The sequence below is a fragment of the Carettochelys insculpta genome, chromosome 1, assembly GCF_033958435.1.
Source record: "Carettochelys insculpta isolate YL-2023 chromosome 1, ASM3395843v1, whole genome shotgun sequence".
In the NCBI taxonomy this organism is placed as follows: Eukaryota; Metazoa; Chordata; order Testudines; family Carettochelyidae; genus Carettochelys; species Carettochelys insculpta.
The window spans coordinates 260,031,632-260,058,132 of NC_134137.1; the positions used below are offsets into that span (position 1 = coordinate 260,031,632).

Consider the following 26,501-nt stretch of genomic DNA (forward strand, 5'->3'; position numbering starts at 1 on the left):
ATGGAGCTTGACAAAGACTGTCGTATTAAGATGAACGATGGGCACAAAATTCCTGCAGTGGGCTTTGGTACTTATTCCCCTGATATAGTAAGTAAGGTTTGCATAGATTTCTTTATCCTTAACCTTTTTGCTTAACACGGATGTGCACTGGTATAACCATTGTCTCTATCACTGCAGAAAGGGACGCAAGATGTGATCCCAGTATATCTAGCTTCAATAACTATTGACAATGTCTGAAAATTGCTATGGTGTGCAGAGTGAAAGATTAACTAGCATATAACTGTGAGAATATCCATGCTGCCGGGTTTTTTATTATTATTATTTGAGTGAGTCTGGTGCTGATGCACAACTCCCCAAGCCGGCTCTACCAAAACACTTGATCCCCAGCACCCCAAACATTCACACCCTGAACCCCACCATGTTATCTGTCAATCCACCCCTCTGCTGACCTCAGAACCACTATGTAACTCTCTAAAATTAAATAATAATAATAATAATAAAATAAATTATTTTGTTAGTTTTTAAAGTGCTACTTGACTGCTTTTTTATTTTGATAGTGTATAGATTAGCATGGCTCCCTCTCTGTTACTGTGTAACTCTCTGTGTATCTTAGCCCTGACGCACGGACCTATCTTTTCCAGCTTGCAACACATGCGTCTCTGCAAATGCAGAGTACATGGAGAATAGTTTCTTATAAATAGACATTAATTGGTTGGTTTTAGCCCTTGTAACGCTGCTTGCTATGTTACACTGAGCAGGGCTGCTGAGGGGAGGACAAAAGGAGCAGCTGCCCCAGCGCCCAGTCATTTAAAAGAACTGAGGGCTCCAGGCCACCAGCTCCGTTACTGTAGTAAAAGCTGAAGCCCTGGGCCCTTTAAATTGTTATTAGAGCCCTGCACAGAGCAGTCTGGGCAGTGATGAGAGGTTGGCTGGAGGAGGCTAGCTCCCAGCCGTGGCCCTTTCACAGGCCTTGACTGTCTGCCCCCTATCTTGTCCTGAGGCTGGTCAATTCTATCAGCTCTACTGATAACTCAAGAAAAGAAAATTAGTACATTTGCTTTTTTTCCCTTCTCGACAGTCCCACCCACTGCTGATCCCACTGTGGAAGGAACTGGCCTACTGGTCAGAGTAGGGGACTTGGAGTTAGAAGATCCAATTGTGCCTCTAAGTGACTATGGCTATGTGAGAGGCTTTTCCTGGCAAAACTGGGCTTTTGTAGAGAAAAAACACAGAGTGTCTACATGCAAAATGCGCTTTGTTGATGGTTTGTCAACAAAACCGGGCACATCCGCTGGCAGCATTATAGTAGCAGTAGGCATCCTTCAGTCTGCATAGACTATGGATCGCGCCCTTTATAGTTTCAATTGAGGACTTCATTTACAGCGTCTACTGTGACTATGAAGACCCACACGAGAGTGACAGTCCTTGCTGCATCTCTTGCAGATGTGGTGGGCATCTGGCAAGTCCTTAGTGTGCTTTCTGTGCGCTCGCTTCTCCTCTGCTGGCTGTCTGATCTTCATCTCGCCCTTCTGAAGACCCTTGTGTAACCCCTGCCTCCATCTGCTGTGGTCGTCTGCTAGTTCTTCCCAGTTGTCCAGCTCGATGTCTACCTCTCTGAGGTCTCTCTTGCAGACATCTTTGTAGCGCAACTGGGGGCGTCCGGGAGGTCTTTTGCCAGAGGCTAGCTCACCATACAGGATGCCTTTTGGAATCCTTCCATCATTCATCCTGTGGACGTGGCCAAGCCAGCGGAGCCGACGCTGCCTGAGGAGGGTGTGCATGGTTGGGATTCCAGCTTGCTCGAGGACGGCGGTGTTGGTCACTCTGTCCTTCCATGATATTCCAAGGATGCGCCTGAGGCAGCGCAAGTGGAAGACGTTCAGCCTCTTTTCCTGGCGGGCATACAGGGTCCAAGTCTCACTGCCATAAAGGAGGGTGCTGAGGATGCAGGCTCTGTAGACTTGCATTTTGGTGTGAGTGTACAACTTGTTGTTATTCCACACTCTCTTGCTGAGTCTGGACAGAGTTGTGGCCGCTTTTCCGATCCTCCTATTTAGCTCAGTGTCCAACGACAGGGTGTCAGTGATGGTGGACCCGAGGTAAACGAACTCATGGACAACCTTTAACATATAGTTGTCAATGCTGTTTGAGGGGGATTCAGCAACATCCTGACCGAGTACGTTTGTCTTCTTTAGGCTGATGGTAAGCCCAAAGTCCTTGCACGCTTTGGAGAACTGATCCAGCAGTTTTTGAAGCTGGTCTTCTGTGTGAGACACTACAGCAGCATCGTCTGCGAACAGCATGTCTCTGATGAGGACTTATACTTCTCCTCATTGAAGTATAACGCCTTGTTTGATAGTTTTCTGTCAACAAAACAGCTGTGTAGACACTCCGGGGCCTTTTGTCAATGGATAGGGCTTCCAGTTCGCTGGGCAGCCCTGTCTGCAGAGCTTTCGGTCAGCCGCTCTGTCGAGAGAGGACCAGGCAGTCTGGCTGCTCTCTGTCAAAAGAGGAGATTGCTTTTTTAATATACTTTTATGTGTAGATGTGATCTGTCAACAGAAGTTTTCCCGGGAAATCCCTTCTGAGAGTGACTTCTGTCGACAGAGGCTTCGCCTGTAGACATAATATGTTGCCTTGGGCATCTTGCTTGCCTCTTTGTGCTTTAGTTTCCCCAGTTTTGTAAAATGACGATAATCTCTGAATTATCTCACTGGGTTTAGTTCTTAAGGATAAAATATTCCAGAGCACCTAAGTGACAGAAGCCTGGTCTCATTGAAAGGCACTGAGAAATGGCACACCTTGGGAAGACTTTTATCCTAACAGCTGGCAAACTGTCATTGGGATTCTCAGATGGAGTGTGCTAAAAAGTGCAATTTATTTATTTTTTAAGTCTCTACTAATTTTTTGTTCCTTATTCCTGTCCATGAGTCAGTGAGAATTCCAACTGACTAAATACTGTTTAAAAAAAAAGCCTGGGGGGAGAGGGCCTCTCTGTGGAAGACATTTGCATGTGGATCTTTTTGTCCCACCTGGTATGTCTGAGTCTTGTGGCACCATGACACATATAGGATAAAGGTACTACACTTCTTCTAGAGCTCAGTGAGTTAGCTTTTTCCAGTGAGTACTCGTAACCTTTGCACAGTACTAGCAGAACTGATATGGTCTCTGACAACCTCCTCCTCTTCTCTGAAAAGCCTCCCTCCTTACACATGACTTTTCTATATATGATAGTTTTTATCAACTGCGTCCATTGACTCAGTCTTTTTTCTCCTCAATACTTAGGCTATGTTTGCACTAGCGAAAGGAAAGGTATTGATTTCAGATATGCAATTCTAACTACGGCAATTGCATTGCGAGAACTGACATATCTGCAATTCACTTACCTGGCTGTCATCACTGAAGAAGATGGACAGGAGAGTTTCTCCTGTTGACCACCCTTACTGCTCACATCTCCCAAGGAGTACAGGGGTCCACTGCAAACCCTGAGAAGTCAGTTTTGTGCATGCCTACTAGATGTGCGAAATCGAGCCCTGGGAGATTGACCCTGAGCAAGTCGATTTTTCCAGAGTAGTGTAGACATAGCCCAAGGCACTGTAAGACCACCACTCTTAAATGGGTGTAATTTAAGGCACCATCACACTGCCCACAGGAGTGATGCAAGGTGGGGGAAACAGGTTCACATGCCTTGCCAGACGTGAAAGCCATCACTTGTTTCCTGACAGGAGCTGGGCGGTTGGGGGCTGTTGGGAGCTGCCAAGCCAGATCTGGCTTCTAGCTCCCTGCCCTGTTCTATTAGCTAGGTGCTCCCTAAGCAGGGAGGGCAGCAAAGGTCTGAACCACATACCTGTTGCCCACTTGTCACTCTCCCGAATGGGATCAGCAGTGTCCCACAGGGCCTATCTGCCACGAGATGCTCCCCAAAGTGCTCTTTCACTGCTGCCCTGGCAGTCCTACCTCTGCTGCTGCTCCTTAGCCCAGAAGCCACAGATGGATTGGTCACTGGCCCCCAGTTTTGAGGAGTAAATGGACTTGAAGTTGCCTAAACACTGTGAAGTACTGGCGGGTGAGCCGCAGCTAGACGCGAGCTGGCACTTTGAAGTTTAACACTTCATATGCACTGCAGCACTTCATTAATAAACTCCCAACACCCTACTTACCATCCTCCCTTCGAAGTAGGGAGGTGGTGTAGACAAGCCCTAGAAAAAAGCTAAGTCTTTATCAAGAAGCAGCAGGGAATTCATGAAATCATAATTCTCACCAAAAAGTTTCCAATACCTGCCTTTGTTACCACTACTGATAAAAGAAATGTCATCCTGCCAAACTCTAGCACTCAAAAACATAATTCTGGTTTGTCAAAATTAAGAGTTTGGTTTAAAAATCAAAGATGTTTTTAAAATGAATAGACAGAAGCTCAGATGGGCCAGACTGGGGGTTCTAATGCATGGTGTATGTTGATATCTGGTTCTTGTAGTTCATGGTTTCAGGATCCTGAATTAATTGTCCTTTAAGTCTTGTAAAAAATATTTTGGAAATAATGTGCCCAATTCTCTGTGTTTCTGCAAATTTAGGAGCCATTTATTTCTGTGCACAGTAGGACTAACAAAAAGTGCTGTCCCTGAATTGTAGCCATTTTACACCTACACTCCATTTCCTGTGCTGTGGTGTAAATGACAACACGAGATGCAGGGCAATAGAGGATCAGGCCCAGAACCCTTACATTTCCTTCAAAGTAAACTGAAAATTCGGAATGTGCCACTCCACTTTGAAGTCTGTGTGATGGACATTAAAACTCTGAGGGACTGACATAAAATATTCCTAATCTAGAGAGAGTGACACTAAGCCTTCTTAATCGGTAGGTTCAAAAAAGTAAATGTGAGGCAGCAACCAAGGTGGCTATTGAAGTTGGCTTCCGCCATATTGATGGAGCCTTTGTCTATGGGACCGAGGAGGAGGTGGGGCGAGCCATTTATGAGAAGATTGCCGATGGAACAGTCAAAAGAGAGGACATATTTTACACAGGAAAGGTAAGACAAATTTGCTTTAACAAAGGGATTTTTATTGTACTGCTTCCTGTCCTCATTATTTTATTGAATTTATGAAGAATTTTGTGACCTACTCAAGCCCAGTATTAAAAGGGTTGGCTTTAGGGGAGTAGTATTCACAGAATTGAGAAACTGCAGTGTATAACACTTTATGGGCTGAGCACAACGCTTATTTCTACATGTGTGAAAGCAAAGCTAAAACAGCTACTTCATGCCCCTTGCTAAACTTTGCGTGCACTGTGGTGACTTTTCTTAATAGACTATTTTCATTTCTTTTTAAGAGTGGACTTTTTTTTTTTTTGTAAATTGATTTTGAAAAAATGGCACCTTATTCATCCTCCCTGTTCCCTGTGTGCATTCAGAGTCCTGTCTACATCAAGGGGGGGAAAAATTCACTCCTTTCAGTTCTACAGAGACATCATAGCTAAGGGAGAGTGAAGTTTGGAGGGTCACTTTTCAGAGTAGAACCATACAGTGAAGGGGGAACTATTGGCAAAAAAGGAGGGGGCTCTTGCGACAGGGTTCTTTCCACATCATATCTGATGTCCATTAAAAATGGCATTTGTCTTACCTCCCTTCTCCTGGTTCCCAGAGACAAATCTAGAACCTAGGTTATATACCAAGGGACATCTTCCATTCCGTTCTTCCAAGGTCCTTCTCTTGAAGTCGTACAACAGATTTTAACCTGAAAAGTAGCCTCATATAGGTTCCCCGTGCTGACCAAGTGCATGTCTGATGTCCTAGCAGCTTTTCAGCTCCTTGCTTTGCTTCTTCAGGAAATAGTCACTCCTTACTCAGATGTTCAGCTTTGCACATAAACACCTCACAATGCAGCCCTTCATTTAAAAGACGCAGACAGTGCTGTGCCATTGCCAAGGCTTATTAGAAAAGTGTACAGTCAGCCTTTAGGAAAGCAGAAGAAAGAGAGGACTTCAGAAAGAACGGTTGTTTTTGAACCATTACAGCTTGGGAGTACCTTCCACCGACCTGAACTTGTCCGAAGCTGCTTGGAACAATCACTGAAGAAACTTAAATTCAGCTATCTTGATCTCTACATTATTCATGCCCCCACGTCTCTAAAGGTAAATGTTTCTTTAAAAATATACAGAGGAAAACACATTTTCAGGAGTAAATCGATGGGCCATAGCACAGTTGTTCTAAAAAAGACCCATCATCCATCTAGTTATACATCCATCCTACAGAAGTAGCATATGACACTGTTAGAGGGAAAGGCTGTGATATAGCACCCCCATATTTTATTATGTAAAATGTGGCAAGTAACTCATCACTGGCTGGCTTGTAATCCCCTGAATGTATTCTATTCACATGCATGTATCATTCATGTATCTTGTATTATTTGAAGTTAGAAATTTTGATGCATAAACCTGTTTATATATCTAAACATGCTAATGAAGGCCATTAGCAGTACTCAATAAACTAGGAAAAACTATTTTGCTAGGAGGGTGGTGAAGCACTGGAATGCGTTACCTACAGAGGTGGGGGAATCTCCATCCCTAGAGGTTTTTAAGTCCCAGCTTGACAAAGTCCTAGCTGGGATGATTTAGTTAGGGTTGGTCCTGCTTTGAGCATGAGCCTGGACTCCATCACCTCCTGAGGTCTCTTACAGCCCTAGGATTCTATGAAAATGGCCTAGTACTCATGAAAATGACCTGTGAATAGTCTTGTGTTTCCTGTAAGTTTGAACTATGCCTGGTCCAGCCACAATGGCTATGTCTATACTATAGAGATCTTTTGAAAGAAGCCCTTCCAGAAGATCTTCTCTGAAAGAACTTCTTTCGAAAGAGTGCGTCCCCACACAGAAAAGCAGATCGAAAGAGCGATCTGCTCTTTTGAAAGAGTGTGTTCACACAGCCCCTGCTCTTTCAAAAGAATGGGACAGAGACTGAAAAATCAGGCCCCAAGAGGACTGCTCTTTCAAAAAAAAAGGGCCAGCAGAGCATCTCCACACGTTTTCTTTTTTCCTGAAACTGGAAAGGAACAGTGATTTCAAAAAGAATTCCGCATTCTTTTGATTTACTTTTGAAAGAACCCTTTTTGTGTGTAGATGCTCCACTGGATCTTTCGAAAGACCCCCCTTCTTTCAAAAAATCTTTTGAAAGAACTTGCTAGTGTAGACACAGCCTACATGTGGCCAGGTCACCTGATGCTGGAACCCATTTTGGATGTGGCAGTTTTCCACGGCGGTGTAAAAGAGTTGAAGCTGAACACAAAGGATTCCTGCCTTAGGCCAAATCTACTTTTAGGCAGGAACCTAAACAGTTGAGCACTTGCCAGACATCAACATACCCCTCCGGCTTACCACTGAGATAACTGCCTGAAACATCTAAGACTGAATGGGGGGAAGGATCAGGCCCTAGCCAGGAGGCTGCCTAGCTTGTGAGGAGAGATGACAAACTACTGTTAGGGCAAGAAGTTGCATGTAACAAGTTTCTTAGGCTGCATCTGCACTATGAGATAAATTCAAACATTAATATCGATTTTGTAATTCTGGAACTTGTAAGTTTGAATTTGACCATCCTCACTTCCCATGTGCTCCCCACAAAGTTGAGTCATTGCTGCCACACTCAGATTGGCTAGCATGGACTGTTGCAGTAGTGCATTGTGGGCAGCCGTCCCACAGTTCCCTCATCCCCATAGCATTCTGGGTATGCTCCACGGTCTTGACATCATCTTCCCACACTGCATTTTCCTCATTCCCTTCCCAATCCCTGAAAATATGTCAATCCTTGGAAATAATGCAGGGACCCTCAAAGTTAAAAGAAAAAGGATAGAAAAGTATAGGAAAAAAGAATTTTTGATTTCCCCCCACATTACATTGCCAACACAGGTGCAGCAACTGAATTTTCCACTGGCCATCCACTGAGTGTCGCACCTCCCATCATTCCATGCATATGATCCCTGAAAATAATGCAGGGGCCTGGACTGTATGTTAAAGTTATAAGAAAGAGGATAGAAAAGTGTAGGAAAAAAGAATTTTTGGTTTCCCGACTCATTATATAGCCAATACATGTGCAACAACTGGGTTCTGAACTGGGCATTCACTGAGTGTCCCACCTCCCATCATTGTATGGGATCCCTGAAAATAATACAGGGTCCCATATTGTATTTCAAAGTTAGAAGAAAGAGGATGGAAAAGTCTGGGAAAAAAGAATTATTGGTTTCCCCCCTCACTATATTGCTGTGAAATTAGGCCCACTGACAAAATGTTTACATCAGAAAGAAAATAATATAGTGGATGAGAATGATTTAAATCATGTATGTTCTGTAAAAAGATGTTCCCAGAAGAACCTTTGCTAAGGTAGTTTTGGAACAAAACAGAACAAAACAGAAAGAATGTCACTGTAGGTATAATATGGTGATGGTAGAAGTCCCAAATCTCATTGGCTACATCTACACGTGCACGCTACATCAAAATAGCTTATTTCAATGTAGTGACATCGAAATAAGCTATTTCGATGAATAGCATCTACACGTCCTCCAGGGCTGGCAACGTCGACGTTGAACGTCGACGTTGGGCAGCACCACATCGAAATAGGCGCTGCAAGGGAACGTCTACACGCCAAAGTAGCACACATCGAAATAAGGGTGCCAGGAACAGCTGCAGACAGGGTCACAGGGCGGACTCAACAGCAAGCCGCTCCCTTAAAGGGCCCCTCCCAGACACACTTGCACTAAACAGCACAAGATACACAGAGCCGACAACTAGTTGCAGACCCTGTGCATGCAGAATGGATCCCCAGCTGCAGCAGCAGCAGCCAGAAGCCCTGGGCTAAGGGCTGCTGCACATGGTGACCATAGAGCCCCGCAGGGGCTGGAGAGAGAGCGTCTCTCAACCCCTCAGCTGATGGCCGCCATGGAGGACCCCGCTATTTCAATGTTGTGGGACGCGGATCATCTACACGTTCCCTACTTCGACATTGAACGTCAAAGTAGGGCGCTATTCCCATCCCCTCATGGGGTTAGCGACTTCGACATCTCGCCGCCTAACGTCGAAGTTAACTTCGAAATAGCGCCCAACACGTGTAGCCGTGACGGGCGCTATTTCGAAGTTGGAGCCACTACTTCGAAGTAGCGTGCACGTGTAGACGCGGCTATTGACTGCAGGGGGCCAGCTCGTGTTTCCTGGGGTAGGGGAGGCAAGCACTGAGGGCCCAGATGACATGGTCCCTTCATGGGGTATCAGCCCCCTCAGCTCATGAGATTTCCCCATGGCAGCAGCAAAACTCCAGTATCTTACCCCCCAGGGGAGACTTCCCCATGGCAGCAGCAAGCATCCATGTATCTTAGCCAGTGGGGGAGACTTCTCCCCGGCAGCAGCAAGCCCCAGTACAGGCGGGGAGGGGATTAGTGTGGGACCAGTTGAAGTGGTCCTCCCTGAGTATGTTAGCGCAAAACCCCCAATATCTTAGCCACTGGGTGAGACTTCCCCATGGCAGCAGCAAGCCCCCAAATATCTTTCCCACCCTTGGAGCCCTAAATACGCACAATCTATGACATGGTGCTGCCTGGCAGCATGGTCAGCTCTGAACGGCAGGCACATCCTTTTACTGGGTTGCAGGCTACCCACGTGATGTGGCAGAGTGCAGGAAAGACCCCGACTGTGTGGTGTCTGTGAGGGTTGGAAGGGGGGTTTGCACAAAAATATAAATCACTGAGAAGAAGTTTCTCAGAGTGTTATGCAACCACGGCCCCCACAACAACCTTGTTGCGACGTGGTGCAGTGGGGCAGCAGCTGGCCCACCGCAGTGCAGAAAAAAATAACAAGTGTAGAGACAGAGCCACAAACTCCCTGCAGGGGCTGTTTGAATGGACAGATGAGCTCACAGTGCTAATCGCAAAGAAAGAAAAATATTTATCAGGCTCTCATACTAACACGAGCCCACAGCCAAAGGCTTACTGCTCCCACTTGGAAATTCACAGTCTTCCTGTTACAGGAGAGCAGTGGCCAGAGCAGAGCAGTGAGGGGCACTGTGAGTTACATATGGGACACCTCCAGAGGCTAACAAATTCTATTTTAAGATGTGACGCTTCCACACTGGCCTTAAATCGAACTTCTAAATTCGAGCTTGACGCTACACCAGTCAGGTAACTGCAATTTTGTAATCTCAAGATTAGTGCCCCCTAAATCAAGCTAATGGTATTTACAGTAAAGACAGTCGTGATAAAATCGATCGAACTGCCCTAAATTCAAATTTATCTCGTAGTGTAGATGCAGCCTTAAAGCATTAAGCTTAGCTGGCTTGTTTTGTTTTATTGAGCTTAGTAAATTACTTTATCATTGTCTACCACTTAAATCCTACTTTTAATTGAATAAAATAATTTTTGTTTATTATTAAACCAAGCATAATTGTTACCGGGGCTGGGGAGAGGGTCAGAAGCTGCCATGCATTTCTCTTTCATTGATAAAGGGAGTGAGCAACTTATAAACTTGTTCTGTATAAGACTTTTATGCAGAGTAAGAGGTGTTTGTCTGAGATTCTGATCCCTCTAGGGCTGTACAGTTGGTGCGCCGTGTCAAGTCCTTTTGACTGAGCCTTCTCAGTGGCTTTGTGTCTGTGTTGCTCTACTGTGGGCTGTATTCCCCCAACCCTATGCCTTTGCTGGGGAAGACCAGAGCTTCTGTCTCAGCAGGAGAAAGGTGGTAGGGCACTCCAGAGGGCACATAGGCAGGCTCAGTGGTATGATCAGCTGATCAGATGACAGTCTCTAGGGAATCTCTGAGACCCAATCCATCATAAAGGCAAGAGAAAAAAGAAAAGCTAATATAAGAGGCACATTCTATAAAGCAGTATTTGGAGAAGGGGGACTTGTATTGTCTCATTGACAATTGACATATAGTAAGCATATGGGTTATAAGCTTTTAATCCTTTCCACTTACATATCTTAGTGAGCCTGCAAAATTACAAGCTCTCTTGGAAACTCTATAAATTCAAATATACACAATGATCAAGAGCTAACACTAGTTACTGTGAAAATTCACCAGTAATCTATAAAATTAGCTGGGGATTCCTGAGGTTTCCTCTGTCTGTGTGTGTGTGTGTGTGTGTGTTTTAATTATTTATTTAATCAACCATAACCTCTTTAGTTCATTAAGTCAAACTCCTTTTTCTTTGTCAATGAACATTGCAGTTTTGTGTGACACCTTATCATGAAAGTAGTGTTTAACTGCAATAATTAATTTTTCACTATTAACATTTATCCTCTTATTTACTTCGTTATTTCTAGGCATGGAGGGTGAAATTTAGTCATGGAAAACAAAGTACACAATATATTTGAGTCGTGTACAGCGGTCTGTAGATAAATTCTCTAGCTCAGTTGGACAATTTACAATAGCTGCTCTGTCCCTAGAGAGGTAAAAAATTCAGTACAGTTCAAGGTAGTTTTTAATTCAAATGATTTCAGTTTTGTTCTGGTGCTTCATTTGTCTTCCATTAAGAACTTAAAAGAAAGGGAATTAATAATGCTTATTAATATGCTTGTATGAGATCATTTGTAAGTTTTGATGACAGAGCAAATTCTTGATGACTAAGCCATTATCCAGCTCTTACTCTCTCATCCAAGGCTGTGTCTACACTAGCAAGTTCTTTCAAAAGATTTTTTGAAACAAGGGGGCTCTTTCAAAAGATCCAGCAGAGCTTCTACACACAAAGAGCATTCTTCTGAAAGTAAATCAAAAGAATGCAGCTCCTTTCAAAATTGCTCTTCCTTTCCTGTTTCAGGAAGAGCGCCCCCTTTTGAAAGCTTGTTTTGAAAGAAAACATATGTAGATGCTCCGCAGGCTGGTTTTTTCAAAAGAGCAGTCTTCGTTTTCAATTTCTATCCCATTCTTTCAAAAGAGCCGGGGCTGTGTGGACACTCTCTTTCAAAAGAGCAGATCACTCTTTTGATCTGCTTTTTTGTGTGTGGACGCACCCTTTCGAAAGAAGTTCTTTCAGAAGAGATCTTCTGGAAGGGCTTCTTTCGAAAGATCTCTGTAGTGTGGATGTAGCTCAAATATTTTCATCTTGAGGGAAGCCAAACAGTTTAACTAAAACCATTCCTTCTTTTTTTTCCCTCACCAACTTTAAAGTTCAACACCTTTCCTCCTCCCACCTCCTGGTTACAAATCCTTCCTTAGCCACAAAACGATTAAAGTCCACTTGCATAAAAATATCAGGGCTGAAGGGGATTTTCCTTTTGTTTTTAAGCCTGGGCCAGATTTATCACCAATGGATGAAAATGGAAAACTCATTTTTGATGTGGTAGACCTGCGACAAACTTGGGAGGTGAGTGACATGAGTATAAAAGGAATAATAGCACATCCAGTTTCCTTATTTAGGCAGCTGAGTTTTACCCAGAAACTGTCCAGAGTTCTGAGGAGTTCCAGTCATATGACCTTTTTAGATGGCTAAGGCAAATGCAGTTATGTATGGGGGATCCTGGGATCGTTAGTAAGATATGTTGTTGAAATGCCTATTCATCAAACGTGGATTCTGACTTAACAGATCTGCCTCTTGTGTATTGAGCATTGTAGCTGCCAACCTCAGTGACAAAAATAAATATTTGTCTGTGTTTTGCTCCTGTTTTTCCATAGCTGGTTGGTGCTGCTGGGCTAAGGAGCTCCTTATTCTGAATCTTCATCATTTTTTTTCTTACTAAATTCAGATCAGTGACACTTGGTATAAGAAAATGATGCTGCTTTGGTCCACATTCAGTCTGGGTCAAATGGTAACTATTTCAGTCAGGGATGTAATTTAAACACAAATAGAGTAGTTAAAGTGGCACAACCCCTAAAGTGAAGGAAGATGTACTGTGGTGCTTTACAATGGGGCATGTTATTTCCTTAAATTTGTGGGAATAAGCCATCCCACTATAGGCACCTTTTTACCAGCATGATTGTCTCCACTGGAATCAATTGTATCCCTCTGGCAGCAGGCTGGCGTGTGAAGGGACATATCGCTCATATCAGACGTCCTCTTCTAGATAATTGTGTTATTGATATACCAAGTTCAGGGTGTGAGGTACAGCCCTGTGCCTGCACCTGATAGACAATCCGTCTGTCCCCATCTAGAGACATAATATAATCCAAATGAAGAGAGAATCTTAGTGATTCTGCAACCCATGAAAATGGCCAGGTCCTTGTGATACCACACACAAGGAAGGTCACTAGTCCATGGGAGGAGTTCTGGACACCAGATCCCCTATGTGCCCAAATAATGAAGGCAAAGTCCCAGGGCTCCAAAAACAGAAGTATAGAAATCCTGGTCCCTCTACTGCACCTGCAGGCCCAGGAGGCCAGAGTGCTCAAGCAGTTTCCCTGGGAGGTCTGTACTGTGAGTTCTAGCACTCCTTAATCAGAGTCCCACTCAGACTGAGCCAATGTCTTCACTTTTAAGGTCCTGCCCTTCTCCAGGTTTGACAGTCCTCATGGGCGAAGTGTCTTAGAGCTAACAGTGCCAAGAGAAGCCCTTTAATCCTTGTGTGACTGGTGTGGGAGCTGCCCCATCAGACGAGGGGAGGTAACTGTGTCAGTGGCAGGGTGAAATAATAAAAGCGGTACACTAACTGTGCATAGAACAGCCTTTCCATGAGTGTTCAGGGCTGCTAGTTAAGTGAAATATATTTCCCCTTGTAAACAGAGCAGATTTTATGGGGAAATCACAACAAACAGGAAGCCACATAATGCTTTTTTTTTTTAACCTTTGTTCTTAGGGCAGGGATATTGCCAAAGGCATTTTCAGGGGCATAATTGTGATCTGGGCTTTACATGTGAGCCATGTCTATGCAAGAGGCTTTTCCCAGCAAAACCGGGCTTTTGCTAGAAAAAAACATGGAGCATCTACACGGCAAATGCACATCCACAGCAGAGTTATACCTCTCCCCGTTCAGGTATAATGCCTCTCTCGACAGTGTTCTCTCGACAAAACAGCCATGTAAATGCTCCAAGGCCCTTTTGTTGACAGACAGGGCTTCCGGTACTCCAGGCAGCCCTGTTTGCAGAGCTTCCCATCAGCCACTCTGTCAAGAGAGGGCCAGGCAGTCTGGGCACGCTCTGTTGACAGAACAGGTTGCTCTTTCCATTTGCTTTATGTGTAGATGTGATCTGTCGACAGAAGTTTTGCCAGTAAATCCCTTCCGACAGTAACTTCTGTCAACAGAAGCTTCTCATGCAGAAGTGGGCATGATATTCTGCAGAGGAGGAATGAAATACTCTTCCCTAGAGTCAGCCAAAACGAGGAGCCCGTAGATCCCTAATTCCTTATGCACACCCCTTTGGGGATTTCAGCCTTATCAGAATACCCGCTCTGCCAATGTTGTCTCAGTGCTCATCTCCTGATTTTTAGTAATTTATTTTCTTCTGTGTACCCCTTGAAATCCTTTTGAGAACCACTAGGACACGTACCACATGTTGGGAAGCACTGCCTTAGGTAGAGCTCTTTAACTAGCTCAGTATTGCAGCCTGTTAGACGCCAGCCTGTCAACACTGACAAACTGGATTCAAAGTCTGTCCACACTTGTCCATATTACAAAGTTCCTCACTTAGTTTAATCCCATTAATGTTTCTCTATAAAGAGAAGCCAGAATCCAAGTGCATTGGCAGAGCTTTGTGGGGAAGTTAACAGAGTATCTGCTTGTATTACCTCTGGAGATAATTACTCTTCCTTTTCATAAGCACTAATTAAACTCCCTCATTCAAAAGGAAGAAGTAAATACAGACATTCTAATGGTGACCATGCCTCTGTCCATCTCATTCAGTATTTATTGTATTTTTCTATTAATTTTTATTCTCAATTATTTTTATGTTATAAAACTCTTAAAAATGCTGTTACTAGTCCCTTACTTTTGTGGCATCGTAATTTCTGAGTTCACTACCAGCGGTTGGGTGTCACTGTGTCTTTGAGGTTCTATATGTATAAGGGACAAATAAAGAGAAAGTGGTTGGAAGAGGTGGTGACCAGATTGTACCACTCAGGGGCTCTCAAACTTCATTGTATTGTGACCCCCTTCTGCCAACAAAAATTTCCACATGACCCCACAAGGGGGAGCCCAAGCCTGATCCCAGCCAAGCCCCAGTGCTCCAAGGTGGAGGAGATGCAAAGCTATAGCCCAATGACTTCCACCCCAGGTGGGGTTCTTTGGTCTGAGCCCTGATGCCCAGGGCCGAAGCCCTGAAGTTTTGTCTTCAGACTCAGGTGTTGGGGCTTGGGCTTTGGCCCTGGGTCACAGCAAGTCAAAGCAAGTCCTGATAACAGCACTGAAAAGGGGTCATGGCCCAGTTTGGGGTTCCGAACCACAATTTGAGAACTGCTGGTCTACTTTCAAATGGGGAAGAAAATTCTATTATTCATCTGTGTGTTGGACAAATAGATGAAATGCCTAAGTGAATGGTTGGAAAATGATCATCTCTAAATCAGAGCTTTGTTCTAGAACAAATCGAACATTCCTTCCTGTATGTATAAGAATAATTTTGTGGAATAATTTTACATTGAGTGAGTCCAGCTGTGCATATTTTTTCTAGTCTTGTGGAAATTATACTGCCAGTCATGATAATGGGACTAGCTACTGTTATTTTTCCCAGGCCATGGAGGCATGTAAGGATGCAGGTTTGGTGAAGTCCATTGGGGTGTCCAACTTCAACATCAGACAGCTGGAAATGATTCTGAACAAACCCAGGCTCAAGTACAAACCTGTTCTCAACCAGGTAAAGTTCTGATGTTAGAATGGAGACCTAAAAGTTTTGTGTTGGAAGAAATGCAGAATTTATAGTCTGTGAAGAGTTTCATCAATAGGGGAAGAAACTCAGTGCTTGAAGGAAGGAGAAATTCTAGCATGTCTTTCTCAGCAAGAGCTAATGTCCAGCCTTTCTTTAAAATCACAAAGGAAATATTCTTGCTGTTCCAGTTCAAGTAGATAACATTTATACCCTGATATTGAACTCGGTTTTGGGGATCAACTGATGTTGACAGAGAACATCAGTAACCATAGATTCAGGTTCAAGTTGTGGAAAAAAAACACATAGTTCTGTGTTTGGGACAGGGCTTTGGTTGCGCCCCTCACTGAATTCATGACCACCTTATGAAAATCAAGAAAAAAAGAAGTAGAAAATCCTCAAAAAGAGACACTATTTCAGACAGACAAGAGAAAGTAAGACCCATCCACTTCCTTGTAGATTCAGAGATCTTCTGCTTACCTCATCCCCTGGCCATAGGAATGAACTTTTAGAGCACCACCCTCTTTCTGTTTGGAATGTGAAGATATTTTGTTACTAGGTTATTCAAATTCATACTCAGAAATGTGGCTTTCAGTCAGTAGGCTCAGAGAGAGGTGATTCAGATGGATCGTGTTATTTTCCATTCCACTTGACCACCCTTCTTGTAGATACCAAGACGTATTCTGTATCTGCTGGATAAAGGGGAAAAAATGACATGTATGACTAGCAGATTTACTGACATTGTTTGGTCCTTAACTCAAGTAATTTTTTTAAATAAAATGAAAGTGTACATGCTTTATTTAAATAATTGAATTTTCAAAAATACAGTGTTATTTTTATGAAGTTAATTTTAATAGGAATTCCAGCAAGTGTATCTTTTTTTCCTCATCCCTATAAATTCTTCTCAATCACTATGTTTTAACAAAAAGAGGGCTGTAGTCTATTTGGTTTCAAATAAAGTTTTCTTCTAGTTTTCAAATCTGAAGCATTGATTTAGCTGTGGCAAAATAGAGCACTATCCCAAATTTCTTCCTTTTATTGCTTTTCTGAAAGGCTAATTGAGAAGCAATCCTATTGCAGGTTCATCCTTTTTTTGTGGCTCAGTTTTGTTCTGTCCCTTCCAACGTTCTCTCAGTTAAGTCCCAAAGCTAATGGGTATTCCTTTAATGGACAGCAACGGTTGGCAATGGCCTATAGTCCAAGATGTAGGAGTGCAAAAGGCTACTACTACTTAGTTAGTCCAGGCCATGATTTTGATCCATATCCTACCTAGGTAACTATGCATGATGAGCCAAATCGTGCATGTAAACAGCTTATTGCACATTCGGTCAGACTAAACACTTGAGTAATGCAAGCAGAATTGCTGCTCACTGTAAATTCTTTCTTGAATCTGTTCTCCTGCAATACATCTTGCCTTCTGATGTCCTGGAGACAAACTTGTACTTGCGATTTATTATCAATTAAACAGCACCCCATGGTCATTTGCACTTCTAATCTGTATTTTAATTGAAGGCTATTTGACATTTTAACTTTCTGTATCCTGTTGATGTAAAATCTGATATAATTTTGTCCAACTGCTGCTCCTCCAATTATCTAAATTCTCAATTTTGGGTGTTGTGGGGGTGATTCTGCAGGTGGAATGTCACCCTTATCTCAGCCAAAGCAAAATGCTGGCCTTCTGCAAATCCAAGGGTATCCTCCTTGAAGCCTTTTGTGCACTGGGCTCACAGAGAGACAAGATGTGGTAAGGCTGTTGTCACAGGCTCAGACCCTCAATAATGGGTCAGAGAGAGGGGAAGTGCCCTCTGTCTTCTAAATGTCTGATCTTACTATCTGAGACTGATACCCTGCATTGTTTGAGTCCTTGTGAGGGCTCAGGGCAGGATGTGGGGAGCGCAGGAGTCAGGCATGAAGTTGGGTGTGAGGTGGCTTAGGGCACTGGGTGGAGGGGTGGAGGAGTCTGAGAAGGGGATGCAGGAATTTATGGAAAGGGGTGGAAGGTGTGGGGCTCTGGACAGGGGGTTGGAAGTAGGGGGCTCAGAGTGGGAGGTGGAGGAATCAGGGCAGGGAGTTGGGAGGCTCAGAGCAGCCCTGAGGCCATCCAGGGCTGTGCTAGCTGGCTGGCAGGTGCTCCCTGGGGGTGGCCATGGTATCAGGAGCTGTAATGCCCAGACCTGGCTGGCAGCTGCTCTGTGGTGAGGGTGGAGTGGTGTGGGTCTGTGCTGGCCACCAGCCAGGCTCCCCCAGCCTCTTAGTGTCTGGCACTTGGGATTAATGTTTCAGGCATGACCACAGGGGGTGGGGCCACTTACACTTGGATGGTGACCAGCAACATGTGGGGCCTCGCCCCCAGCTGGACACTGTCTTATAGGTGTACCCGCCAAGGTCACTCTGCAGTATCTGTCCCTTGTGCATGCTGGCCCCCTGTGGTCATTCCAGAGCATATCTGTCACTGCTAGCTATTGTTTCCGTTTAATGAGAAACAATCCAATTCCAGCCACATCCCATTGTCCTGGCACAATCAAACCTGACCTTGCTTTAAGTTAGGATAAAAGGAAGTTGTATACCAAATTTGATGGCTCTAATTTTTACCATTTAGGAGGAGTTCGTGAATGAATGTACTCACAGACAGACACAGACACACAGTTTCTAAAATATATAGTAGATTTATGGAGTTATATAATAAAAACGAGAGCTGTGAAAGATTTAATAGGTTACCTTCAGAAAGCGCAGGTATTGTGCTTACGAGGCTTACGTGACTGCATTCCTAACTCTAGAAATGACAGTTTATCTGTTTCCCCTGTAGGATAGCTCAAAACACCCCAGTTCTGCTGAAGGATCCAGTGTTGAATGCAATTGCCAAAAAATACAACCGAAGTCCCGCTCCAGTAGCCCTGCGCTACCAGCTGCAGCGCGGCATTGTGGTCCTGTTTAAGAGCTTCACCAGACAGCATATTGAAGAAAACTTCCAGGTGAAACCAGAAGCGTAGAAAGAGGAGAAGGAGGGACACACGTAGGTGCAGATTTAGACGAGACACTGTAGAGGGCTGAGAACTTTTGCGCCTTTGTTCCGTATGTTATTGCACAATCAGCCATTGCATAGCGCAGTTCTCAGGCTGGGCCTCTATTCTTACAGAATGTTTTTGACATGTTACTTGCTAATCTGGCAACTTCTAAAGAACAAACAATAGCAGGCAAAAAATCCCTGGAGTCCTTGTGTCTCCCAAAAGCAGTACTGAGAGGGAGCAACTGATTTGTGGAGTCCTTCATCAGAACGACTAACATTAGTCTTGCCATCAAACTGGAATAAGAGCCCATCTGAGCTTTGGAAAAACAACTTATCTTCCAGAAGGAGAGTGCCCCTTTCCAGCTTTCACCCCTCTTGGCTTGTCACACTGATTTCTTTGAGTACAGGTAATAGGAGCTGGCTAGTCAAACAAAACACTACAGCTGTGTCTAAACTACAAAAATAACTTTGAAGTTGCTTCTTTCGAAATAAGCAACTTTGAAGTTGAGAGTCTACACACACACACACACACACACACACAACTTTGAAGTTGAGAGTCCACACACACACACACACACACACACACACACACACACACACACACACACACACACACACACACACACACACACCCTACTTAAACGTTAAACTTTGAAGTAGGGCCTACTCCATTCCTGGGAATGGAGTAAGGACTTTGAAGTTGGGTTCCCTACTTTGAAGTTAACTTTGAAGTAAAGGAAAACGTGTGTAGACTCTCTGGTGGCTACTCTGAAGTAGTGCTTAACTTTGAAGTTAACTTCGTAGTTACTTCCTACTGTAGACACACCCTACTAGAGCCCATCTCTGCAGTTCCCATAGACAGAAGAGTTTTCCTTCAAACCAATCAGTAGCTGCCACCATCAAGTGTACAAAGCCCCCTTTTCAGGAAAGAAATCTCTTGGAATCTCTCTTCCCTGAGGGCAAAAGCTCCATCCTCCTTTTTCCAAGGAGTTGGGAAGAAATAATAAGAGCACCCAAAAAAAAATTCAGGGAGCCACAAGCTCTTTGGTAATGTGTCTGAGGCTAGGCTCATAGTTTTAAGACCCTGCAAGACACAGAAAAACAACCAGTACTTGTTAACAAAGAAAAAGTACTTTTATTATTAAAACAAGACTAGCTTTGCACACCTTGTAAATGGCTTAATGTGAAAAAACAGAACAAAACATGAACTGAAGCAAAGCACAGGGTTTTTCCCTGGATCAGATTCTAGGTTGGGGGAGATTGCAAAAGGCCCACGTAACCATCTCAGACATAATTTCCAAACCCCCATACTAGGATTGCCACAGGGCTGGTGTTTCCCAGACACGTCCTCTTTTTTGGCCCTTAAATCTCTGTCCAGCTGGATTTTCGAAAATCTAAAACTGTCCGGGATTTTGCCCTTCCCCCTTCTCCCAGCAGCGTCTGCCTCTGCTCAGCCAGAAGCAGCTCCTGCGTTGGAAGGAAGCAAAGTCAGAAGCAGAGCCATGCTAGGAGATAGTAGGAGGGACCCCCCTCCCCTCTGTTAGGGAAACAGGATTGGATGGGGTCAGGCTGGGAACTCAGCCCCTTCAGTCAGCAGCGTGTTTGCAGCCCAGCTGTGGGGGACACGTGGCTCCCGGGGAGGCTGCATTGCATTGTCACTCACTGGCAAGGTAAGCACCCTCTGTGGGGCCGTCTCAAGGCAGCCCTGCCTCCGAGATCCCTGCTGCTTGGGGAGGCCGTGGCTGGCCCACAACTCCACTGGTTCTAGAGGGGCTGTGGCACCACGTTGGATTTCCACACCCCTGCCAGGAGCTGGGGCTGCTGCCATTTGCCCGGTGGTTCAGCCTTGCCCCTGTGCTTTGCATGGCCCCAGAGAGCCTCTTGTGCACTGCTGTCACCTCTTGTGCACTCCTGCTCCCTGCCAGGGAGGGATCAGGACAGATAGGAAATGCTGCCCCTCCCCCATCAGCCATCCCCTGCTCTTGGATATTTGGTATCAGTGTCTACCCGCTCACGCTGGATTAAGGTGTTATAGTATATCTAGTACCTTAATCCAATGTGAGTGGGTAGATACTGAAGAAGTGGGTCTCTCCCACGGAAGCTCACCACCTAATAAATTATTTTGTTAGTCTTTAAAGTGCTACATGACTGCTTTTTTGTTTTGGTAGTATATAGACTAGCACGGCTATCTCTCTCTTACTACCCCCTCTCAGGGGTGTCCTCTTTTTGGAAAGGTCAGATATAGTAATTCTACCCAAACAACAAAAAGAAAAAACTTTATGGGACTGTTTAAACTTTTCCCTGATCACAATTTCTGACGAGCCCAGGGGATTTGTTCTGGAAGAGTTCATTTCTTCCCTCTCCCTGGAGAAATCCCCTCTTTTGCCAGTGTCTTTTCTAACAAAAGAGAAATGCTGCTGTGATTTAGTAACAGAGAAAAAGCCGTGCTAGTCTATATACGATCAAAACAAAAAAGCAGTCCAGTAGCACTTTAAAGACGGAGCTCATCACCTAATAAATTATTTTGTTAGTCTTTGAAGTGCTACTGGACTGCTTTTTTGTTTTGCTGTGATTTAGTTTGAACGTTTCCTCTAGCTCCTATTGGCTCTTTGTCACTTTCCTACAAACTCCTTCCCTCAGAGGCAGGTTAACTTAACCCTTTCCTATCTCTCCAGATACATTTAGATTTTCCTTCGCAGCTCCCATTCATAACATGGCTAGACAACGGACCCTCCCCAAACCCTGCTCTGCCCCTCCCATCCGTTTTTGTCCAGGTCATAAATACTTTTATCAGATAAATCAGCTTCCTATAGGAACCCTTGCTCAATTTTCCATGCCCAAGGAGTAAACCATACAGTATCAAACTGACTGATTTTATTCTAGATTAAAGGAAAGAAGAAAACAAGGAAGAATATCTACATGAGACAGCACAATTTGTGTTTCCTCTGTACCATCCCATTTACTTCCGTAAGTGGTAGTTGCCTCTGCACGCTGAAGACAGCTAGAAATTCAAAGGTGAAATGTACAGTCAAGAAAATCACAACAGTTCCATAGGCACATATCCTGCACCTCTGAAATATCTAAAATTCAGTGGAAAGAACAGGCCTAGATTAATATATATCTAACATGAGACATGTGCTTCTATAAATGCAATGCACTCCAGGTTTAGATAAGCCATTCCCTGCAGGAATAACTCAATGTTTGCTCCTGTCATCTGTGTCAGGTTTTTGACTTCCAGCTCTCTGAGGAGGACATGAAAACCATTGATGGGCTGAACAAAAATCTTCGCTACTTGAACTTAACACCGTGAGTCACAACATTTTGCATTTCAAAACTCCGTGGCAAGGCGGGGAAAGGCTCTAGTGGTCTCAAAGAAATAAGAATTTGGGTTACACTGACCCTGATGATGATAGAGGAAGTGTTTAGGATCATAGGTATTCGGACTGGACTGTAGTTCTAGAGTTTAAGGCCAGAAGGGATCACCAGATCTGTTAGTCTGATCTCCTGTATATCACAGGTTACCAGCACCTCCTGGTAAACCCAACAACCAAAATAAACGAAAGCATTACAGCCCACAGGAGACTAGAACACCACGTGGGCGAGGCAATATACTTTTTGGGCCAACATCTAAATACAAGGAACAGACTGCGTCTGACAAAGCAGATCTTTGTCCCCAAAAGCTTATGCTCCAAAATATCTGCTAGTCTATCAGGTGCCACAAGACTTCTTGTTATTTTTGAAGATACAGACTAACTTGGCTACCTTTCTGATACAAGAAACAGACTGTTTAGCATAAGCAGGTAACACATATTCATGGTGAAATGGCCTGTTAACACCATTCCTGTCATATGGGGATGGGGAGGGGGAGAAAGGAGAGGAAGGCAACCCTACAGAGGGATGGAATGTGAGTAGGTTATAGGTGGTATTTATGGATTATTATAACAGAGTGTCTTGAGTCCACAATTTTCAGTGACTAGCAAAGTTATGAACTTGAGCTCCCGGACTCATCTTTGAAAATTGTGCAGATTTTCAATGAGGATGAGGACTGATAGGTGAGCTACGCCATGATTACATTGTGAAAAGTGTCCACCCTCTCCTGACAGTGTGTGTTTGCATTATTTTCCTGTGTGATTTCCTTTGAAAATATAGCAATTTTCTGGTTTTGCCCACAGATTTGTGGTTATTGGGGCACTTAGTACACAGGATGAGGTTTACCATGTGTTGTGCTAGGTATGTGTAAGATCCATAGGTCTTGAAAGGAGGGTTGTAGGAAGTATTAATCAATGTAGCAGTGGAGACAAGTCTGCAGATTTTGCATCCACTGTTTTGGAAGGGTCTACAGCTGCTATGAGTTCGTGTGCTGACCTGTGGAAATACAGGGGGTGGAGGCGAAAAGAGGATGCAAGCTTCCTATAGACCAGAACCTGTTCCTCTCACCCGCTGAAGTTGGTCCAGTAGAAGATATCATGTCACCTGTCTTGTAACTGATATTCCGCGATTACGATTACAATAGTATTGCACACAGGGAGACTAGAAAATTACGTTCCAGGGACAGTGAATAGGGGAGATGAAGATGCCCCAGAGCCCGAAGCCACAATGACAGGAAGTCAGTATCAGAGAGGTAGCCGAGATGGACATCTTGTTGTTTTTGAAGATACAGACTAAGACAACGAGGGGTGTTGCTCACAAAAGCTTATGCTCCAAAATATCTGTTAGTCTATAAGGTGCCACCGGACTTCTTGTTTTTAATGACAGGAAAATGAACCTGGTGGGGTTGCTTATTCAGTCCCCAACAGTGTAGAAGAATGATTCAATAAGTTATATTCTGCTTTTCATTATCTTAGTAAAACAACAGGAAATTACTATAAATGAGTTCCTCTGGATGCACTGAAAACATTTGGTTATCTCACTTAGCTTTGCTGTAGTTTGAAGGTGAAATCACAACTTTCCTTGGATGTTGTCTAATCATCCTAATGGTTATTAATATTTCCAATGTTTTAGAAACTCTGGGATCAGTCCAGGGCTCCTCTCTGGGGCCTTTGTTTTGATCTAGTGGCATTAGCCTAGGTATCTCCCTGGTTAGTGAAAAACCCACAGAACAAGGTCCTGTGCTACATCCTCCAAGATGCTGCATAGGGGATAAATTGATGGCATTTCTGGATCGGGTTGCCAACTTCTTACTTGCACAAACCCAAATACCCTTGCCCTGCTGCTGCCTCATCCCTCTTCCAAGGCCAGCCCCGCCTCTGAGGCTCCTCCCCTGCTCCATGGCTTCTCTGAGGCCCTGCTCACTCCATACTGTAGAAAGCACCTTGGAGATTATCCCTAGGATCAGGGAGCTGCACATTTCTTCCTTTGTGAATACACTCCCCTTTGCTCTGCAAAGTGTCCTTGGGGGCAGCTGACAGCTGAACTCCCTGTACCTCAGCAACCCTGATCTTTGCAGGAAAGTGGGTCTAAAGTAAATACACTTTGTTCTGGGTGGCCATTGTCTGCAGTGAGGTAAACAAAAACACACACAGATTTTGGATCCAGACCAGGATCACAACTTTACTGTCTGGGCCTATCTGCATTTTAAAGACTATTTAATCAAAGCACACTATTACTTGTTCCAGCCTCCTTGTTTACTGAGAATAATCATCCCCACCCTTGCTCTGGCTTATTTATACCTGGCCCTACAGATTTCCAAGACCAGCATCTGATGAAGTGAGTCTGTGCTCACGAAAGCTCATGCTCAAAACTTTTCTGTTAGTCTATAAGGTGGCACAGGACCCTTCGTTGCTGTTATCTCTCACAATGGCATTTTACAGTCATGTTTTCTCTGAGCTTTATTAACTTCCAAGTAAACACAGATGTTAGTGTAGGAAATGTGGCAGAAGGAATGCAGTGCTGCTGCAGGCTGGGAGAAGTGTCTCCCAGAGATCATTTGCATAAGAATGCAAAGGTGTGCATGTGTGATACCTTTTCAGGCAAAGCCTAATGGGTAGCAAGTAAGCCATGAGATTTGGTCTATTGTAAACATGTAGTTGTAAAATCACAATTTAAGCTGACACTTAATGTGGGAGTTGTAAGATCTCACCAATTCTCTGGGTTGTTGTGGGGGGTTGCAAGAGGGCTGTACTGCCATGTTTGGATGGTTGAGTGCCCCAACTCTCACAAGTGGCCTGCCTTTCTTCCTCTTTTCGGATCTCTCTAATCAATCGCGAATAGCTGGGTGGGGCCACCAGTCGTTCTCTTAACTGAAGGTAGAATAGGATTGGGTGCTGGTATTGCGCTCCCCTCACAATTTGGGACACTCGAGTTTGATCCATTTGCTCCGCTGTGATGGCTCCATGCAAGACAACTCTCTGCAGTAGTTTCTCCAACCTCTGAACATGGGTTGACAACTTTTCGCCCCTCTGTGATAATGTCATCTCACTAGACACTATTAGAGCATTCATGTGTTTTGATAAAACAGTGATGGGCCTAAAGAACTCCCTAAAACTGATATAGAGTTGCATATCCGCTCTTTGAGATTCATGGGGGTTTTTTGTACACAGATGTCCTAATGCAATTTAGTGGGGAGATTTAATAAATGTTTTTGTTTTAGGCTTGTGGACCACCCTCAGTTTCCATTTAAAGATGAATAATGAAAAGAATCCTTTCAGTGTTCCTGAATTTATTTCACACATCAGGAGTCAGACACACATTTCATCTCCTTGTCCCATTCCAGTGACGGCTCTTACAGAAGCACTCAGTTCTGGAAGGGCTGTTTCCGCTGGTGGTGGCAAGAGATCGACACTGCATTTGAAACAGAAATTCTAAACAACTTTGTCGCTGAATGGAAAGGTCCTTGATTGCTAATTGTGAGGAAATAAATGTCTCTGTGCAATTTAGTTTCTGAATCTAGTCTCTATTGCTTGATAATTGTGTTTCTTTACTTCATTCTCAGAGCCAGCAGATCATAGCCCTGCAAATGTGCTGTATGTGAGACCTCCCAAGGGTGCTTGACTCAGCTAGTTTGAAATAAGATGGAATCTGTCCTTGTTAAAACGTCAATCCCACAGCTTTTAAAACACTTGCAGCACCAGCCCCCACCCCAGTCTTCACACACACACACTTCCTATCTCCTCTTAGTTTTTTCTAAACACCGACTACAGTTCCCAGCATGTAACACTGGATCTAGCAACACCACAGTCAACTTTGCCAGAATTCTGTTGCTGGTGGAGAATGAGAGCAAAGCCATTTCATGCTGGTAACAGTCTCTTCAGTCTACAGTAATGTCTGCTACTGCTGGCGCCTGGGGCCACACTTGGCCAAAACTTTGAAATGGCGATGCTAATGGCCAAATCAAAGAATACTAACGAGGCGCTGAACTGAATATTCAGTGCCTCATTAGCATTCACATGCAGCCAGCCACGACACTTCAAAAGCACCACTTTTGACCGCACATGGCTATACGGGGGTCCTTTTTGAAAGGACCCCAAACATTTTGAAATCCCCTTATTCCCCTCAGCAGATCGGAATAAGGGGATTTCGAAATGTGTGGGGTCCTTTCAAAAAGGACCCCTGTCTGGATGAGCCACGTGGGAGCAAAAAGCAGCAATTTCGAAGTGCTGCAGCCGGCAGCATGCTAATGAGGGGCTGAATATGCATTTCAGTACCTCATTAGTATTTTTCTAAATGGCCATGAGCATAGCCATGTCAAAGTTTTCTCTAGGTGTAGACACAGCCCTGCTCTCCGACACCTTGTGGGGAA

At 44.2% G+C, this 26,501-nt stretch overlaps 1 protein-coding gene across 1 annotated transcript; it reads left to right on the plus strand.

The window, feature by feature from the left end:
- LOC142007201 (aldo-keto reductase family 1 member C3-like) lies at positions 1 to 25,634 on the plus strand. Its single transcript, XM_074983761.1, has 9 exons — positions 1 to 87; positions 4,860 to 5,027; positions 6,011 to 6,127; positions 12,254 to 12,331; positions 15,625 to 15,747; positions 17,391 to 17,500; positions 18,563 to 18,728; positions 21,987 to 22,069; positions 25,353 to 25,634. The coding sequence occupies exons 1-9, from the start codon at positions 1 to 3 to the stop codon at positions 25,390 to 25,392; spliced, it is 972 nt and encodes a 323-aa protein (XP_074839862.1). The 3' UTR covers positions 25,393 to 25,634.
- Positions 25,635 to 26,501: the final 867 nt, after the last annotated feature.

What these genes read in the sequence shown, in the direction of transcription:
- LOC142007201 (XM_074983761.1), top strand. Translation starts at nt 1, where the DNA reads ATGGAGCTTGACAAAGACTGTCGTATTAAGATGAACGATGGGCACAAA. An exon ending in GTACTTATTCCCCTGATATA is followed by an intron (nt 88 to 4,859) that starts GTAAGTAAGGTT and finishes CTTAATCGGTAG; the next exon opens with GTTCAAAAAAGTAAATGTGA. An exon ending in ACATATTTTACACAGGAAAG is followed by an intron (nt 5,028 to 6,010) that starts GTAAGACAAATT and finishes GAACCATTACAG; the next exon opens with CTTGGGAGTACCTTCCACCG.